The sequence below is a fragment of the Osmia bicornis genome, chromosome 11, assembly GCF_907164935.1.
Source record: "Osmia bicornis bicornis chromosome 11, iOsmBic2.1, whole genome shotgun sequence".
Taxonomy (NCBI): domain Eukaryota; kingdom Metazoa; phylum Arthropoda; class Insecta; order Hymenoptera; family Megachilidae; genus Osmia; species Osmia bicornis.
Window position 1 is genome coordinate 5,653,530 of NC_060226.1, and position 17,892 is coordinate 5,671,421.

The 17,892-nt window shown below is 29.6% G+C and overlaps 5 protein-coding genes across 7 annotated transcripts; 2 read left to right on the top strand and 3 right to left on the bottom strand.

Annotated features, from left to right (window-relative positions):
• Positions 1-42: 42 nt before the first annotated feature.
• Positions 43-1,429, bottom strand: LOC114875971 (proteasome subunit beta type-7). Its single transcript, XM_029186886.2, has 4 exons — positions 1,306-1,429; positions 922-1,101; positions 534-849; positions 43-452 (listed from the first exon to the last, which is right to left on the bottom strand). Exons 1-4 carry the CDS (start codon positions 1,365-1,367, stop codon positions 177-179), a joined length of 834 nt encoding a protein of 277 aa, XP_029042719.1. The 5' UTR covers positions 1,368-1,429; the 3' UTR covers positions 43-176.
• An 825-nt stretch (positions 1,430-2,254) lies between these two features.
• LOC114875928 lies at positions 2,255-4,777 on the bottom strand. The gene is made up of 6 exons (XM_046287682.1): positions 4,761-4,777; positions 3,914-4,355; positions 3,573-3,848; positions 3,144-3,498; positions 2,699-3,080; positions 2,255-2,621 (listed from the first exon to the last, which is right to left on the bottom strand). The coding sequence occupies exons 2-6, from the start codon at positions 4,337-4,339 to the stop codon at positions 2,417-2,419; spliced, it is 1,644 nt and encodes a 547-aa protein (XP_046143638.1). The 5' UTR covers positions 4,340-4,355; positions 4,761-4,777; the 3' UTR covers positions 2,255-2,416.
• Positions 4,778-4,800: 23 nt separating this feature from the next.
• LOC114875929 (transmembrane protein 177) lies at positions 4,801-6,413 on the top strand. The gene is made up of 3 exons (XM_029186789.2): positions 4,801-4,951; positions 5,296-5,439; positions 5,519-6,413. Exons 2-3 carry the CDS (start codon positions 5,339-5,341, stop codon positions 6,303-6,305), a joined length of 888 nt encoding a protein of 295 aa, XP_029042622.1. The 5' UTR covers positions 4,801-4,951; positions 5,296-5,338; the 3' UTR covers positions 6,306-6,413.
• Positions 6,414-6,547: 134 nt separating this feature from the next.
• LOC114875926 (golgin subfamily A member 4-like) lies at positions 6,548-12,707 on the bottom strand. 3 transcript variants are annotated; one of them, XM_029186783.2, is made up of 9 exons: positions 12,608-12,707; positions 12,357-12,444; positions 12,086-12,255; positions 11,671-12,012; positions 7,853-11,615; positions 7,439-7,755; positions 7,236-7,265; positions 6,797-7,099; positions 6,548-6,726 (listed from the first exon to the last, which is right to left on the bottom strand). In XM_029186783.2, exons 1-9 carry the CDS (start codon positions 12,692-12,694, stop codon positions 6,703-6,705), a joined length of 5,124 nt encoding a protein of 1,707 aa, XP_029042616.2. In that variant the 5' UTR covers positions 12,695-12,707; the 3' UTR covers positions 6,548-6,702. The 3 variants fall into 3 exon arrangements, with proteins under 3 accessions (XP_029042616.2, XP_046143637.1, XP_029042615.2); XM_046287681.1 differs by having other exon boundaries at positions 6,548-7,099; XM_029186782.2 differs by lacking the exon at positions 7,236-7,265 and having other exon boundaries at positions 6,548-7,099.
• A 1,109-nt stretch (positions 12,708-13,816) lies between these two features.
• Positions 13,817-17,414, top strand: LOC114875927. Its single transcript, XM_029186784.2, has 7 exons — positions 13,817-13,906; positions 14,406-14,468; positions 14,567-14,704; positions 14,769-14,930; positions 15,008-15,305; positions 15,381-15,544; positions 15,633-17,414. Exons 1-7 carry the CDS (start codon positions 13,859-13,861, stop codon positions 16,794-16,796), a joined length of 2,037 nt encoding a protein of 678 aa, XP_029042617.2. The 5' UTR covers positions 13,817-13,858; the 3' UTR covers positions 16,797-17,414.
• The last annotated feature ends 478 nt before the right edge of the window (positions 17,415-17,892 follow it).

A 17,892-nucleotide genomic window follows, 5' to 3' on the forward strand; every position in this document is an offset into this window, starting at 1 on the left:
ACCATAGTTATTATAATCAAAACACAAAGACAATCTTTATACTTCAGTGTTTGGAATTAAATTTATTCATTGAAAGAAATACAAGAGTAGAACTTTACAAATTCAAGTATCATAATTACTGCTATTTATTAAAAATTCACATTTGAACATAGATTTAAAAGTGTTCAATATATATTTCATGATGATACATCCATCGGTTCTGTTTCGACTCTGCGGATACTTTCTCCTTGAATAATTATAGGGTGAACTGTTTTATCAAGTATAGCAGTCGTACCGTGTTTATATCGGTAAGATATAGTACGCTGTCCCTTGACATTAGCAACATCATAGGGGCGTAAATAATCGACGGAACCTTTGCGTATCACACACAGGTCTACATTAGAACCAGAAGCCAAATCATTAAATACACCAGCACGGATAGCGTCCGCAACTAGCTCTTTAGCTTCCTCTTCCTAAACATACATGTTTGAAAATCAAATAATAATATCGAAATATAAATTAATTAGAAAATTTATAGCATAAAAATATCTTACCGCCATATTAGGTTTCCATCTACTCTCAAATACAGCCATTGCAGCTAGTGATCCTGTGCCCATGCTAGTGTACATATGTTTATCTGAAGAACCATGAGGATAAATACAAAATAAATGTGGTCCATCTAAATCAACACCTCCCAATATTAAGGCTGCTCCAATATTGCCTTGATAACGAAACAATAATTGCTTAATCATTGCATTAGCAGTGCAAACTGGTACCGTACGACCAGTATTTAAACGATGTAACTCCAATTGACTGGATATCATCTGAGTTGTCATCTCTGTATCAGCTGCAGTTCCAGCACCACAGCAACTTTAAAATAATTATCAAACATATTGGTACCGTCTAATGTTATGAAAAAAAATTGTGAGCTATAGTACTCACTACATATTTTGAGCAAGATAATGAATTTTGCTACAGTTTTTGTCAGCAACTATAGTATCCTCTGTTGATCTTGTATCACCACCAAGAACAACTCCATCTTTGTAAACAATTCCAGCAATTGTTGTTCCTGTTTTAACAGCTTTAGGTGCTTGCAATCCTTTCTTTATCAAGAAATTGTTTCTAGAAAAACATATACCTAGATGAATTCACTAAACAAATCTCATAACAATCATAAATAAAATTTGTTTCAAAAATGTGTGTTAATGATAAATGACACAGCAATATTAACTCATAATAGGTTATATATCAGAAAATAGTTTCCATAACTATCTATGTTAGTAATACAATATTTTTAAATAATATAACTTTGAAACTGTAAAGTACCTTTGACAAAAGTCAAAAGAAAATCCGGCTGCAGGAATTTCAGGCACAAGTACTGAAGACATGATTGAAAACTAAACTCCAACCGCCATCAAAAAGAGCACAGTAATCAAAAGCAGTAGCAGCAGTGACTATAGATACAAAAAGACGGAACGGACGGGACATTTCATTGCTCTTCAGGGATCATGCTTTGGGGTGTCGGAGACCCCTAGATCGGGTTAGGGTTAGACATGTTAGACGAAATCATGCAATTATGATTCTCATCGATTATATTTTCTAGAAATCAGTCAAAGTCAACACAAGGCTTAATTAAACCATTAAAATAATGGTTTAATAAACTTGCATTTCAAAAAGACCGCCATAAATTAAATTTTTTAAAATTCGATCCTAGCGCCATCTCTTCAAAAGTGGCGCAAACTACTCAACGACTTACCGATCGATTATCCGAAACAGGGGAACACTAGCGCCGACTATCGGAGAACAGCGGAAACTACGGTAAGTCGGTAAGTAGCTCCGGTAACTTGTCGAGTAGTTTCAACCGATATCGTATAGATGGCGATAGGATAGAATTTTAAAAAATTTAATTTATGGCGTTCTTTTTAAAATGCAAGTTTGTCAAACAATTATTTTGATATTTTTTGAGATTTGCGCTGATCTAATGTTTGTGAATACAAAATTTCTCAATCGAGACTAGATGTTAGTGTGGGTCACTCTCGTAGCCACCTCCACGTGGTGTGACCTGGTAATCGGTATCGTCGTCTAAACATTTATTAGAAAATAGTTGTTAGAAAACGATACCGAGCTGAACGCTACGATTTCGGGAGTTATACATTTTTTCGAGCAAACACATTTTGTTTGATTCGCGATACATTCATCGAGCTCTTTAGTTTTCTTTGATTCTTTTTTTTCAAATGCACCACAAAATGACTGGCAAAAATGAGTATACATTTTGTAGTAAGAAAATATTTTAATCCATTTGCATCATTACACTCACAGATAATAATGTATTTCAATACTTAAAAAAAAAAATAAAACATCTGAACGAATCTTCGTTTAAAATGATTAAATAGTATGAAAATGTCTACAAATTAAATAATATAAACAATCAAATAGTTTAATCCTTCGAAAGGCTGACTCTTGGCTTCTTAACAATTCCTGTGTTTATTTTCGAAGACTGAACTGGCTTTATTTTAACGGGTATCGATTTTATAATTTTTGTGGGAGGTTTGATCAATGAAGCACGTCCATTCGATGTTTCCACATTTGGAGAAGTACCAATTTTTGGCTCCGGTGAAGCAACTCTTGTTGTTAATGAAATCCTAAAATAAAAAAAGCAAATGACAACAAATTTATTTCATATAAATCTTACGATATGTATCCAAAACAATAGTTATACCTGTTCGAAATATCAGATTCAATTGCGTTATTAGTTTTTGAAATATTGTACTTCCCGATACCCAACAATTTATGTTTCATTTCCGGTTTCGAAAGTGATGAAATATTAGAATTAGCTGACGAAGGGGTATAAAAACTACTACGTCGACCCGCGGCGAGCTTTGAACTATCTTGTTCATTCTTTCTGGACAATATTGGCTCAATACTGCGTCGTGCTTTCGGTACTCGTGTTATTTTTAAGAATTGTTCATGCGTCAAATTGTTTTGCTTTGGTAAAAGTTTAATATTATCCATTGTATTCGTTCGAATTGATTTGTAAGGGCTGATGACAGCAGTTGGTGATACATTCGCCGGTGCTGATTTCACGGATGCGCTGTCCTGATCTAATGCAAAAATTAATTTTATAAATAACGTTTGAAAAAAATGTTTATCATATAAACAATTACCTGTATTAGGTGATAAATCATTCAGAATCATTGGTTTCTTAACTAACAACATTTTAAGTACTTTTTCCAAATTCTCCTTTGCTCCTATAATGTATTCTGTTATATTTCTAGAATTGTCAATATCGCTGTGTAGAGATATTTGCCCTAACGAATTAGATAATTCAGCGATCATAGCGGGAGAACTCGTAAGCTTCGGAGGTGATGGTCGTGGTTCTTCATCCAAATTTTGTATTTCGGCATCAATGTCCCACGTTCTTTGACGTTGTAAAGGAGGTTTATTTTCTTGTCCTGTAGATTCATTTCGAATTTGTGATGCCTCGGAGTTTATATTTTTCTCATGAGTTTCAAAGGGACGCTGCCGTTACAAAATTAAATTCATTAATTTGCTAATATTGGTTCGAATAAAATACAAACAAATAAAATACTCGCCTTTGAATTTAAACTGTTCGTATTAAGTCGCATTTCCGGTTGCGTATGGCTTCGCGTAACTCCAACTTCTTTTTTCGAAGCATTCTGCCGTTCGCAAGATGCATTACTTGAACGCGAAACATTTAAGCTTACGTCCGTGTTACGATTGACATCCGGTTCGTACGCGATTGTGTCGAATAATTTGCACGATACATCACGCAAAAGTCGGGCAACGTCTTTTGACAGAGGGGGTATCAGATTACTACCTGTCTCCTCTACTTTTTGCACAATGTTATCCTGAAAGAAATATTTCTTTATTAAACATACTCGATGCAAAATTGAACAGAAATTGCTGTTCTTACCGTGCTTCCAACAGGCCCGGTACCACTTATGCTCCAAAAAGATGCTTCTTTAATATGATCGGAGTTAGGGCACCGACACGTGATCCCTTCTAATTCCAAAACTGCTCTCATATTTGAGGTATCGCATTCAATTGTAACTCTAATAACTCCTTGTTCAGATGACGAGACATCATTTTCCGTCTTCTTTTGAGCATACCCATCATGATGCTTTTCAAACGAAAGAAGTTTAAAACCGATTGCTTGCAAGAAACTAGCGAGTATTCGTACATCTGGCTTCGCCGAATGTCGAATATCACGCATTTCTTCACCGTTCGATTCAGTATTCGTGTGTACACCGTTTATCCATTTAAGTACCCACTGATAAAACTTTCGCTGTGCAACGGTTTGAACATTTTGATTACCGTAAGAATACGTGCTAGTATCCATCTCGAAGACGATTAAACTAAACGGGACAAGGAACTGTTATTAGGATTTGCGTTCAAATTTTTTTTTCTATCGGTAACCGAAGTTGTTTGTAATGTACAAATGTCCCTGTTGATATTGAATATTTTCACCATGCCCTATTAAAACATGTTACAAGTAATAACAAATTATCTTTCCATTATATTTCTCTCTATGCAAATGATTTATTGTTCAACGAGGTATAATATGAACTTGAAATTCGAAATTTAGATAATGTAACATGAATATTATATATTATTAATGTAAATAAAAATATAAAACACGTGTTTATAACATTGTATATACATTGTTTTGAAATACTATACTTTTTAAACATATAAAAAGCTGCTAAAGATTCTACATAGATACATATATACATACATATATATGTATATTGTATACATACCCGAAGGTTCGCTTGCTTCCTATCTTTACTGTGGTTTGCTGTGGTTGTATAGATACTATAAATACAGAAGCATTATCTCTATATGCTTTTACTTTGATTTTATCTTTTATTTCTAGCAAAACCTAACAATTTAACCAACAAAATAGGACGATAATTGTTATATTCTAACATGAACAATATTGTTTTATAAGGTACTTAAATACGTTTATCAAATTATATCAAAGATTACATTCAAATAGCATTCCAATTTCTTTTTTCATTATTTGAGTTTATATACAAATTTTTACGTTTATAAATACATAATAGTAGTACATTTGTATTTTATTATCTATAATTCCATAAAATATTTTCTATTTCCATATGGATTATACAATGTTTAAGCCTTTAGGTTATATTTAAATGTTTGTGTAATACAAACTGAATTATTAAACATTTTTATTTTGTGGCACTTCTTACAATTTCTTCTTATTTTTACTATTCAGTTTATGTTATCTTTTGATTTTTAATATTAATAAATGTTATAATTATATTTCAGAGATTGTAAAGTATTTATAAAGCTTTTAATAATAAAATCAGAAATGAGGTTTAGACCTCTACTAGTAGGTGCTATTGTATCTGTAAATTTATTACCAAATACTATATTCTTAGACAAATATAGAAAATTCAGAGCTACATATGGGTGAGTGTTTAAATATATTGGTGTATTAAGTATCATTTAATATGTAATTTATATCAATTTTATTGAACTTTGAAAACAGTTTTGATGGTAATGAACGGCCAGTTCCAGACAAAATTAAAAAAAGGTTTAGAGAAGTAATAAATGATTTAAAATTATCAGAAGAAGATAGAAATAAAATTCAAATATTTAGTGTTCATGATATAAATATATTTCATGCTGGAACACTGCTAGGTCTTGATGCAATAATTGGAATTCCACCAAATTATGCTTATGAAAGTACTGAAAGTCTAAGTGCAGATCAAGTAAAAATAGAAAATAAAGATATGTTATGGAATGAAGAAACTTCAAAAAATTTCTTAGAATCTTTGGTGCTTTCAGAAAATGCTCAGAAATTTGCAATAGCTCGAGCAATTTTAAAAGTGAAACGACCTGAGTTTTGGATTAAGCAAGTAGATACAATTATAGATTGTATGATATTTTTTTTAATATATGATACTTTTAAAATAGCAGTAAAATCTCGTATCAAATTAAAAATATTGGTTTATGCAATCAATGGTATTATTGCTTTTGGAGCTTTTCTTATTTGGGCAATATCAGAACAACTAATAGATGTTAATGCTGATAAAAGTATTTCATACGAATTGGCTGAATTAGATCCTAAATATGTTCAAGGTGGTAAAGAATATTATGAAAAATTATGCCAACGTGATAACGTATTGCGTCCTTACTTCACAAAAACTTCGAAATTTTTTTCTTGGATTAATAAAAGAGAGGCATCACCTTTTACACAGAGCAAATTCTTTGATTCAAAACTGTATGAAATGAACGGAGAAGAACATGTTTCTAGCAATGTTATCTTCCAATAAAAAAAATTACAGTATATTATTGTATAAAAAAATGTAGAAAGGAAACAATTCATAAATTAGTGACAATTTTTGTAACAATAAATGTTTATTCTATTAATGAATTATAAATAGTTATAAAAGTTAATATTAACATACCATGTTAACAGATGAACAGTTCATGTTTATCCTTATATGGTAGAATACATATACTAGAAAGCAAAACAAATATATCTAATAATGAATGTTCAAGTAATTGTGCAAAATTTACATTGAGCATCTTCTACATACAATTTACTTGTTATTTTAGCAGAATAATATCCAATTTTTCAATATGTATACTCCGTAAATAAATACAAAATACTTACAACCTAATATACAAAAGTACTTACACGTTTTAAATTATATACAGGATTTTTTACTATGTAAGACCCAAAGAACCAAGCTGAAATGACAAGTAATTTAGGATTAAAGTATTCAAAATGATAGCACATATATTTACTAAATTTCTTTACCAATGTCATTTTATCTTCTTCTTTTTTAAGTATTTTTGCCGTTTGTTCTTGATCAAACTTAACAACTGCAGCAATTACTCTAGCAAGTACCATTGTTTCTCGTCCCATCATATATTCAAATAAAATATTTCTAAGGTACTCAATTTCCGTTGAATCTTCTAACGTGTCATGTCTTAATTTCACTAATTTTCTAAGTTCAGCTAATTCTCGTCTCTGAGCCGTTAATGTTTGTTGAAGAGTATGAAAAGAGCCTGTATTAGATTGTACAGCGGCCATTGCAACCCGCGAAGTACTCTCTAATTCCTATAGATAAATTTCATTTTAAAACATCCATAATTTTTTATTCATATAAATTATTCTTATTTAATTATGAACATATGCTGTAGATGCCATAATAAGGTAATGTAAAAAACCTAGAAAAATAAAATTGGGAATTTACCTTGGGAGTTAAATCATTTTGTACATCAGGCTGAAAGAAATTTAAATATAAAATTATAAAATTAAAAAAGAAATTAATGATAATATGACGATGATAAAGGAAATTAACAAATTAATAAAAAATGAAATTTTAAACAAGATAATTGTATATGTAACTAAGTGGGATTTCATAGAAAAGAAATGTAACAGTTTCTTTTAACTAACCCTTCTTTCATTTCGCCATTCTCTTGTTAATTCATTAATTTCTTCTTCGTGTTTTGCTTCCAGTTTGTCAGTTTTTTGTTGCACAATTGATTTCCATTTCTTTTCAATTTCTCTCATTTCATCTGCATGTTCTTTTTTCATTGATGTAACTTTTTCTATTAACTGATTTATATCTTTTGTTTTTTGTGCCATTAAGTTCTTGTTTTCTAAAATTAGATTTTCAATTTGCTCAGATTTCGTTGTTAATTCTACTTGAAAATCCTTTAACTGTTCTTTATATTGCTGAACAAGATTTGATTCATAATTTTGTTGGCGATCTAAATAAACATATAATATTATTTATAACATATTACAACAATTTATCTTTATAAACGAACTATATAAAAATGAAGCAAGTCACGAATTTTAATTTACCAAATCGTTTTTCCAATGCAGCATGTAACTCTTCCTCTTTGTCATGTAACTGAGCTTGAAATTCTTTAACTAATTGTTTTAATCTCATACTCTGCTCTTCTTCATTTGTTTTCAGTTCCTCCTTCAGCTTATCTGCTTGATTTTTCAATTCATTATTCATAATTTGCATTTGTAGTTCCTTTGCTTGGAATGTAATTAATGCCTCATCTAATTGGGCTTCCAATTTTTTATTTTCTTCTTGTAACATATCACTTTCTTTGATAAAGGAATCATCTACAGTTTTGTTCGTATTTGCATTTTGTACTTTTTCTTGTAGTGAAATATTTGATTTTTTAAGAACTTCAGCTTCTGCATGCAATCTACCAATTTCTTCTTTCATATGTTCAATAGTATTTCTTGATGTTTCTGCTTCTACTATTGCTTCATCTTCCATTGTTAAAGATTTCAACCTTTCAATTTCTTTCAATAATTCCATATTTTTATTATCTAACAATTTCAATTCTGCTACTTTTTCATCTACTGTAAGTTTTAATTCTCCAAGTTCTGCTATTAATTGTTCTCTTTCTACACTTATTTTATTTATTTGAGATAATACTTCTGTATTTGTTGTTTTTAATGTATCAAGTTCAGTTTTTAATTCAATATTGTTAGATTCTGCTTGCTCTAAACTAGAAATCTTAGCTTCTAAATTATTTACAGTTGATTGAAGTTTTATATTGACAGAATTTACACCTTCCAATTCTGCAATGTTATTTTTTAAAAACACATATTCATTAGTTAATTCGTTATATTGTAACTGCATTTTTTCTAAATTAACTTTCATTTCAGTCAAATTATTTATTTCCAATTTTAAATTATCATTTTCTTCTTTAATTGCTTTTAGTCTTATAATTTCTTTTCTTAATGACTCTACATCATCTAGAAGTTCTTTATTTTTTTCTTCTATACTTTCTCTATCTTTCAAAGCAATATCTAATTTACAGATTTCATTCTGTAAATTTTTATTTTCTTTTGTGAAATATTCTTTAATTTCTTCTGCTTCTTTTTTACACAATCGAAATTCTTCAAACTGTAAATTCAGTTTTTCCGTTTTGGATTCCAATTCTGTACTCAATGTCTCAATTTCACTTTTTAGATTCTCAATATCCTGATTTTGTCCACTTAAACTATTTTTGTGTGATTCAATCTCCATCTGTAACTGTTTATTATCATTTAACAATTGCTCGTTACGTTTTTCGTAAAACACAACTTCTTGTATTAATTTTTCATTAGACTCATGTAATTCTTGATTACGTTTTAAAAGTTCATTCTGTCCATCTTTTAAATTCTTATTTTCTAGGTCAATTTCATGATGTATTGATTTTAATTGTTCCAATTCTGAAGTTATAGATGAATTACTATTTTGTAATGTAATTATTTGGCCATTTTCAGATTTCAATGCATTTATTTCGTTTTCTAATATTTTTAATTTTTCTAATAATTCAGTATTTATGATCTTTACTTCGTTAATTTCACCATTTAATTCTTGTATTGTTAAGCCTTGTTTTTGTTTAATATCTTTTAACTTGCCCAGTTTGTCCTGCATTGATTGTACTGTTTTCTGTAGTGTTTCTTTCCCTTGTTTGAGTTTACTAATTTGATCTTCATATTTTGCAATTAATTTTGTGTGCTTTTCACATTCGTTCTTTAAACTGTTTACAAAACTTTCTTTACTTCTTAGCTCCTCATTTAAAGTATTTACTTGTTTATCTTTTTCAACCATACTTTCTTTCAAAAGTATAATTTCTGATTGCAAAGAATTTATTTGTTTTTCCAACTTATTGTTACAGTTGGAACTTTCAGATTTTAACATTGAAATAGTTTCTTCTAATTCTTTTTTATTGTTATTGGCTTCCTCAAATTGTATTTTTAATTCTGATATTTCATTGGAAAGCAACTGATTTACCGTGTTAACATTATTAAGTTCTTCCTTTAATGATTTAGATTCTATTTTCAATGAATTCATTTCTTCTGATACATTTCTTAAATCATATAATTTGAAATTAAGATTATCTATTTCAGCTATAAGTTTACGATTTTTTACATCAACTTCATTTTGCTGTTCAAGATTTATCGACATCTCCTTTAACTGTTCATTATATTTTTCCAAGTTTGCTTGTAAGTCAGATTTAATACATATAGTATCTTTTAGTTCTGTTTGTAGTTCATCATATTTCTGTTTAAATTCTTCAAATTCTTTTAATTTCATTTGTAAATCTTCTGTCTCAACATTTTGAATAATAGCTTCCTCTTTCAAACATACACCAAGTACGTTCTTCAGAGCAAACATTTCATTATTAAATTGCGTTAAATGTTCCGTTACATCACTTTTAATACGCTTATTATTTGTTTTTAGGTTTTGAATAGAAATTTTGTAATTTAAAATATTTTTGATTAAATTATTTCTCTCTTCACGAAGTAAATCGATATCAGAATTATATGTTTGCAGTTTATTCTTAAGGTCCGACATTACAGTTTTACAAGATTGAAGTTCATTACATGTTTCTGATAATTCTCTAACTTTATTTTCTAACTCAATCTTTAATTTATTAGCTTGTTGCTCTTTTTCTTTAAATGTTTTTATTTCTGTATCTTGTGCCAATATTTTTTCATTAGTTTCCTCAACTATCATTTTATATTCATTAACTTTTGCGTTATAATTTTCACACACCTTATCTCTATCCATTAAAGCATTTCTCATGTTTTCTAATTCTTTATCTAGACTTTGCACAGTAGCTTGTAACTTCTCAATCATTGCATCAGCTTCCTTTTTCTTTTCTTCTGCAATAATTTTGTGAGCATCTTGCTCATTTTTAAGTTCTGTATATCTAAGCTTGCAATTCGATAGTTCCATAGATAATTTGATTTTGTTATTTTGATATTCTTCTATAAGTTTCTGTAAATCTTCTATCGTATGTTTTTGAAGTTCACTTTTACTTTCATCTAATTTAGATTTTATACTTTGATTCATTTCACTGTCTTCTATTTGAGTTTTTTTTATGTTTTCTTCGTGATCTATCACGTCCATTTTATCTTCCGAACTAATTGACTTTTGTTGCGTTTCTTGCTGTGTTAGCTTGAATGTTTCTGATTTTCCTTTTGAGACATCGTGAACAATTTCTTTCTTTTCTGAATCTAAATTTTGTGTACTATGAAACAATTTCAACTTCTCTAATTCGGTTTTATATTTATTCACAATTTCATTTAAGTTATCTTTAGATTCCGTCATATGTTTCAACTCCAATTGTAATTTTTTAATCTGTTCTTCCTTGTCTTCTAATTCTCTGTGAATTGAGAGTTTATTTTCAGCTAATGATATAACAGACTCTTCTTCCCGCTTTTTTAAAATAATCATTTGATCAGTTAAATTTCTGATTTCTGTATGTGCATTATTTAATTCTTTCTCTTTTTCTGTATAAGAGTATTTTAATGATTCATAATCAGATTCTAATGTATTCTTTTCGGTTAATACTTCAGTAAATTTTTCTTTATTTCGTTTCAAGGATTCCTTGTATTTAAGTACAACGTTTTCTAATTTTTTCAATTTATCTTTCAGTTGCGTATTTTCAATTAACAAAGAATTTTCAGTAGAATTAACAGATGATTCAGTATTTAAATCAATAAGATTATCCTTTAAATTTTCTTCACTTCCTTTATCTTCATTTGTAGCACCTGACATTATAACATCTGAATTTGGTCCACTACTAGTTTGCAAAAGTTTAATCTGTAATTAAATTTAAATTAATCATGTGTTTATAATATGATTGTTTTATCATTACCTTTGTATTTAATGTATTTATTATATGATCCTTTTCTTCAATATCATTTCTTAATGCTTCTTCTAAATGAGCTTTTGCCTGTTGTTCTAGCTGACACTGTTCTTTTAAATCTGCAATCCTTCTTAATACTTTATCTTGCGTTTCAACTAAAACTGATTCTAGTTTGCCTTTCACTCTTTCTAATTCCCTATAGTGTGTTGCTAAATCAGTGTATCTTCCACGATATTTATGATATTTTGCTTGCACCTTTCGATATGCTGAATATATCTGATCTTTTGTAATTTTATCTAACTGTGAACTTATATTTTCATCTATCTCACTGGCAGACTGATCCATATCAGACTGAAAAAAGGAAATAAATGTTCACTTACATATAGAATATAAGAAATTAATTAATTTTATTTAACTATCTTACTTGCAAGTGATATAAATTAGCAGGACTTTCATAAATTGGAAAAAGAGATGAAGTATCACTGGTAACACTATTAACTGATGATCTCCTAGAAATACCTATTGAATTTGGTGTGGATGACATTAAATCTACATTTTGAAAGCCATGTTTGGCAGGACTATTTTTAGGAGTTTCTGTAAATGAACAATTGAAATAGTTGTTACATTGTCATTTAATTTTATATATCTTGTATCACAAGGAAATTATATTGATATGATTTAATTGATTTACTTACCATCTCCTTCCTCTGTTAAGCTAAAATTGTCATTTGATGTAGATAATTCTTGTATTGAACTACTGGATAAAGCTGGAGATACCACTGCCTGTGTTAAATTAATTTATAATTCTATAAAATGTACTTTTATAACTGATTGTAATTGATTAATAGAAACAAGACAGATATCAACGTGAAATTAAATAACAATATTGTTATTACAGCATTGTACATACAGAAATTATTTTCCAACATTAAATGAAATGTCAAACCTGTGCTAATTGCTGCATGCTTGCTTGCAGCCTAGCAGGTGATTGTTTCATCTCTTCTGCAAGCTTGTCCTTAAATTTTTTAAACATTTTGACAAAATGTTCTGTTTCCTTGTTATTTTTATTTAATTATCTGAATTTACATAGATATATTTATGTAGAATTTGGTTGAGATCGTAGACGATAATCATCGAAATATACAGTAAGCATCATATTACAATGTTCAATGAAGCACCGGCGAAAAATTTAGTAATCATTGATTATTAAACACGATAATTCAATTTGTTCTGGTAATGCGTTTTTACTTTGACATTAAAAGTTTAACGTAAAAACTATGTATATGTAGATACAGTTGTCGCCATTGATATTGATGTTAATAGATTGTTACCATGTATAATACGTGGTTCACTGAAAATCTTACGCCTGCTCACGCCACAATGGCGAATATGTTAATTATTATTCTGTATACCACAACCGTAGTTTCGTCACTTCGTGACGAATTTTCGAAGCATGTCTTCTTAGAAAGAAAAATAATATAATTTTTAGTTATTAAATATTCTAATAGTTAGTATACAATTAAAAGGTACAAAGAATAAAATAAATATTAATTCAAATTCTCGCGCGTAAACGCTTGACCGCGAGTGGTGGGGGGCCACAGACCTATATATATGAGATCCCCTCCGTACATCGTCATTGCTCCCGCGACCTCCACTGGGGCGGGCGGGAACCCTGAGACCGGAAGGTCTCGGAGTTCCCCGGGAACCTATGGGACGGTGGGTGGTGCCGCGGAATCCGTGATGCTTATCGTTAGAGAGGAGTTATCGCCATTTTTCCTAAAGACTGGACATGCCTCTATTACCCGGGGTATGCGGTACCCCAAGGTAAGGTTTGGTTTCCACAGTTGGTATAACAGTTGCGTCTGTTTTACCAGTTCTCGAGGTACAAATTCACGACCCTTCGATGACAATGGCATATCCAGTCTGGTTGGATCTGTAGTATGCTACTGGTAGCATTCAGTATTCAGTAGCATTCATAAATGGCTATGCCGATAGTGTTTGTAGATGATTATATAGTATCGTTTCCTTTCGAAACGTAAACAATAGAAAATAATTATATGCATTAAAAATTACACATCATTCATAAATTAAATATATATATATGTATACGTAGATGTATACGTATGCGAATATAACTTACAATGGATTGACTTTTATAACTGTTGCTTAAGTTCAATTAAATGTCAAAAATTAAAGCATGGATGTTCCGGATAATACTGACGAAGCTTTAGATCCTCGTATACAGGTAATTATTTTCGATCTCGGTTTTTATTTGCAGTTTATTAACAAGCCAATTTTATAATATCAATTTATTATAGGTTAGATGAATAAATGAATACAATTACGAATCGCGATCATGCCTAATACAACCTGGTACCATGTTCCTTTTTGCTTTCACTTCATATTCTTTTATAACTTTTTATTCTATAACAAAATAGCATTGTAAATTAGAAACGTAATAACATTTATTATGTTGCATATAATATAATATCTAATATAATAAAATAACATTTTATTATATTAAAATAACATTTTATTATATTGCATCTAATTTAATAAAAAATACATGTTTTGATTTATATTATATATTTTTATTTCATAGTATTGTTTATACTTAATTAATATGTTTTAGGATAGATTACTATATTAATAAAACAGGACATTCAATTTGTATATACATCATATATGGTATAAAAATTAAACATAAATTGTAAAATGCTGTAAAATTATTTTAACATTTTTAGATTGAATTGGAGAATTTAAATGATGCAACTGATGATATAAATAAACTTGAATCTGAATTGGATGTAAGTAATATTATCTATTGTAAATGAAACTATTATGAAACCAATGCAGTTCCCTAAAAGTTACAAAATTAATGCAAATTGAAACATTTGTTACTTAGGAAGCCCACACTGCTTTTAGACAACTATTATCTGAAACTACAAAACGACTGAAAGAAATATTAAATAAAGTGGGAAGTAATTCTGTGGAAAGGGCAAGATGTTATTATGAAGCTCTAGAAATAGCACGCGAGGCTCAGGTGAGCAAACAGTTAAGAAAACCACAAAATCTTAGGGACTGATTGAATGAAATTTTCTATGCAGATAAAATGTCAACAGCAAGCTCAACTATTTCAAAGAGCAAGTGAAATTCATGGAGCAGCAAAAGAAACTGTAGCACTAGCTGAAAGTAGATTTATGTCCCATCAACATGAATGGAATTTTGATCAAGCATGGCAAGATATGTTGAATCATGCAACTCTTAAAGTAATATGTTCCTAAAATATACAATGAGAGAACTGAAAACTAAGTATAATTTCTGAAATTAATGTAATTCAATGTAGGTAATGGATGCTGAAAATCAAAAAGCCGAATGTGGTCGAGAACATTACAGAAGAGCGGTATTGTTTCATGATGCCGAAAAAAGATTGTTACAATTAGAAGAAAAACATCGTCGCGCTATAATTAAAGCGAGACCATATTTTGAAGTAAAGGCCCAATGTGATCAAATGTTAGCAACACAGAAAGAAAGAGTTGAATGTTTACAAAAAGCAATACAAGATGCAAAAACTAATTATGCTACAAGTTTGCGTCGATTAGAAGAAATTAGTAATCAGATACACCAACAACGCAAAGATTATGGTAATCATAATTTATAGTTCGGTCTTGCAAGGTGTAGTTAATTACGATACGTAAATGATATTTTTATGTTTTCAGATTTTATAGCTAACGGACCTCGAGAACCGGGTGTAGGAGCAGAACTAGTTAGCCCGCAAAAGACTTCTAATTATGATCTAGAATTTAATCAGTTAAACGGCGATAGAATAAAAGATAACACAAATGATCAGCTTAATAAATTTAACAAAGTACAAGATTGTGATGTTAGTAAAATATTTTATAACTTTTATCAGGATAAAACTTATATTTCGATAGATTTTTATTTACTTTTGACTATTAATTATGTTACAGAATGCCTACGTATTACAGGAAGATACCGAACATCTTGGAAGAAGATCAGTTGATGGAAGTGAGGCAACATCTCAATGGGAATTAGAAGTAGAAACTAATGTGGAAAACCTAAATAATTTATCTTTGGAGAATTCCGTGCATGATTCAGACAATAGGAACGAAGATATATCCAATTTACATTTTTATAATGATAAGTTCACAAAATCAAATAATTTTTTGCAAAAATTAAGTTATAGTTTTTTGAAAAGTAAAGAACATTCTGTATATAATCTAGAACAACTTAAAAAATTATCAAAGAACTTCCAGACTTTTAAAAATGTGTCCATAAGTAAACCTTTAATGACACATTTTGAAGAATCAAATAGAGCACAGAGTAGCTCAGCCGCATTGGACAAATGTAAAATCGATGACAAAAATAATTCATCGAAGTCGTTGAATATTAGTCCCATGAATATAAGTAATCTCAGTTCAAGTTTATTATCTCCTAAGAAAGAGGGGGCTCGAAATCTAATAAGATACGTGCCAAATACAGTTTTCAAATTTGGCTTTAGTAATAAAAAATCTCAAAGCAATAGCGATATTAATTTACCTTCGAATTTTGATACTAATTCTACCGAAAAATATCAAAGTTTAGATAATATTGTAGGTAATAAGACTGATGATCTTCAATTTGATAAAGAACGTACAAACGTAAACTCCCCTATAGCAAATGAAACTTGTAAAAACGGCCTAAATACTCCAAAAAACTTACATTGTACGCAGTTAAATAATAATAGCACGACTAATTCAGAAGTAAAATACGCGATATCGACGAAAAAATGGTTTAGATCTAATTCTTCACAATTTTTATTTTCTAGCGCTAGTACATCACCGTTAAAGAACGTAGCAAGATTATCGAGTGAAAACTCGCTAAATAAACAGGTAACTGATAATAGTAGCAAAGCTTCTGCAGTTAAAAAATTAACAGATATTTCATTGAATATTAGAGAGTTACCATTATTATCAGTATTTGAGAAATCAAATATATTGCTAAACAGTAAAAGCAAAAGCTGTAGCATGATGAACTTAGGTGATAGGCAGGATTTTATGCCATTAGATGATTTCTACTCGAGTGATTTACAAAATGTGAGCACAGAGAAAATGACATATTTAAAAGATAATTAATTCCAAAAATTTCAAGATAAAAAATAAATAGATTACAGTAAAACAGTAATGTTAATTATGTTATGAATGTGATATGTTTTAAAAGGACTTTGATATTTGATTTTACAAGTAAAATTTGTATCATTTTCTTAGCATGTATATAAAATTTAAATGATCAATTTTTTCTGTCATGTAGATATTAATTTTATACTGAACTATAATATTGTGTGTGTTATTAACGTGACAAAGGATATTATTTAATAATTCTATTAACGTAAGGCATGTGTGATTAACATACAATTTGAAATTTTACAAGTGAAATAAAAATTTGTATTTATAAAGAAATAATATTATGTAAATGTTTTTGTAATAATTTATATTTGTTATCAATTATTGTGAATATTACATAAACGAATATAAATTAAATTATTCTTTTTTCACGTTTATTTCCAGAGTACATTTTTTAGTACATTTTCTACTGTGTTTGTCAATAGTATGTACTCATTGTTAAACTTATGCATTATGTATGAAATATGTTTTTATATTTATAAAATGTAATACTTTAACAATACATGTTATGTTATTAAAAGTTCTGATAGCACAATTGTCATGCGAGGGTATTAAATCATTAAAAAGTTATATTTATTAGTTAATGTTATTGTAAGCAGAAACATGTCCTGTGAGTGACGCTGAGACGTTGTACGCATGCTCGAAAACAAGGCAGAAAATGTTATATGTGTACTCTTACAATGATAGTACCACAGTATCGATCGAGCATCAAAGCATCCCTTACATCTCTGCATTCCTTACATCCCTGCATCCCTTGCATCCCTACATCACTGCATCCTTTTACATCCTCGCATTCCTTTTCTAAGCAGCCCATCATAACGTCTTCTACCGGTAAAAAAGGAATCAAATTTTGCAAAATTTTGGCCCCTAGCGGCAAAAATGCGAACTAAATTTTCGATCTCGAATCAGCGCCCTCTGTCGAAAGAAAAAGGAACTAAATCAAGTCGGAATTTTGGCCCTCTGGCGGCAAAAATGTGAACTAAAATTTCGATCTCGAATCAGCGCCCTCTGGCGGGAGAAAAAGGAACTAAATCAAGCCGGAATTTTG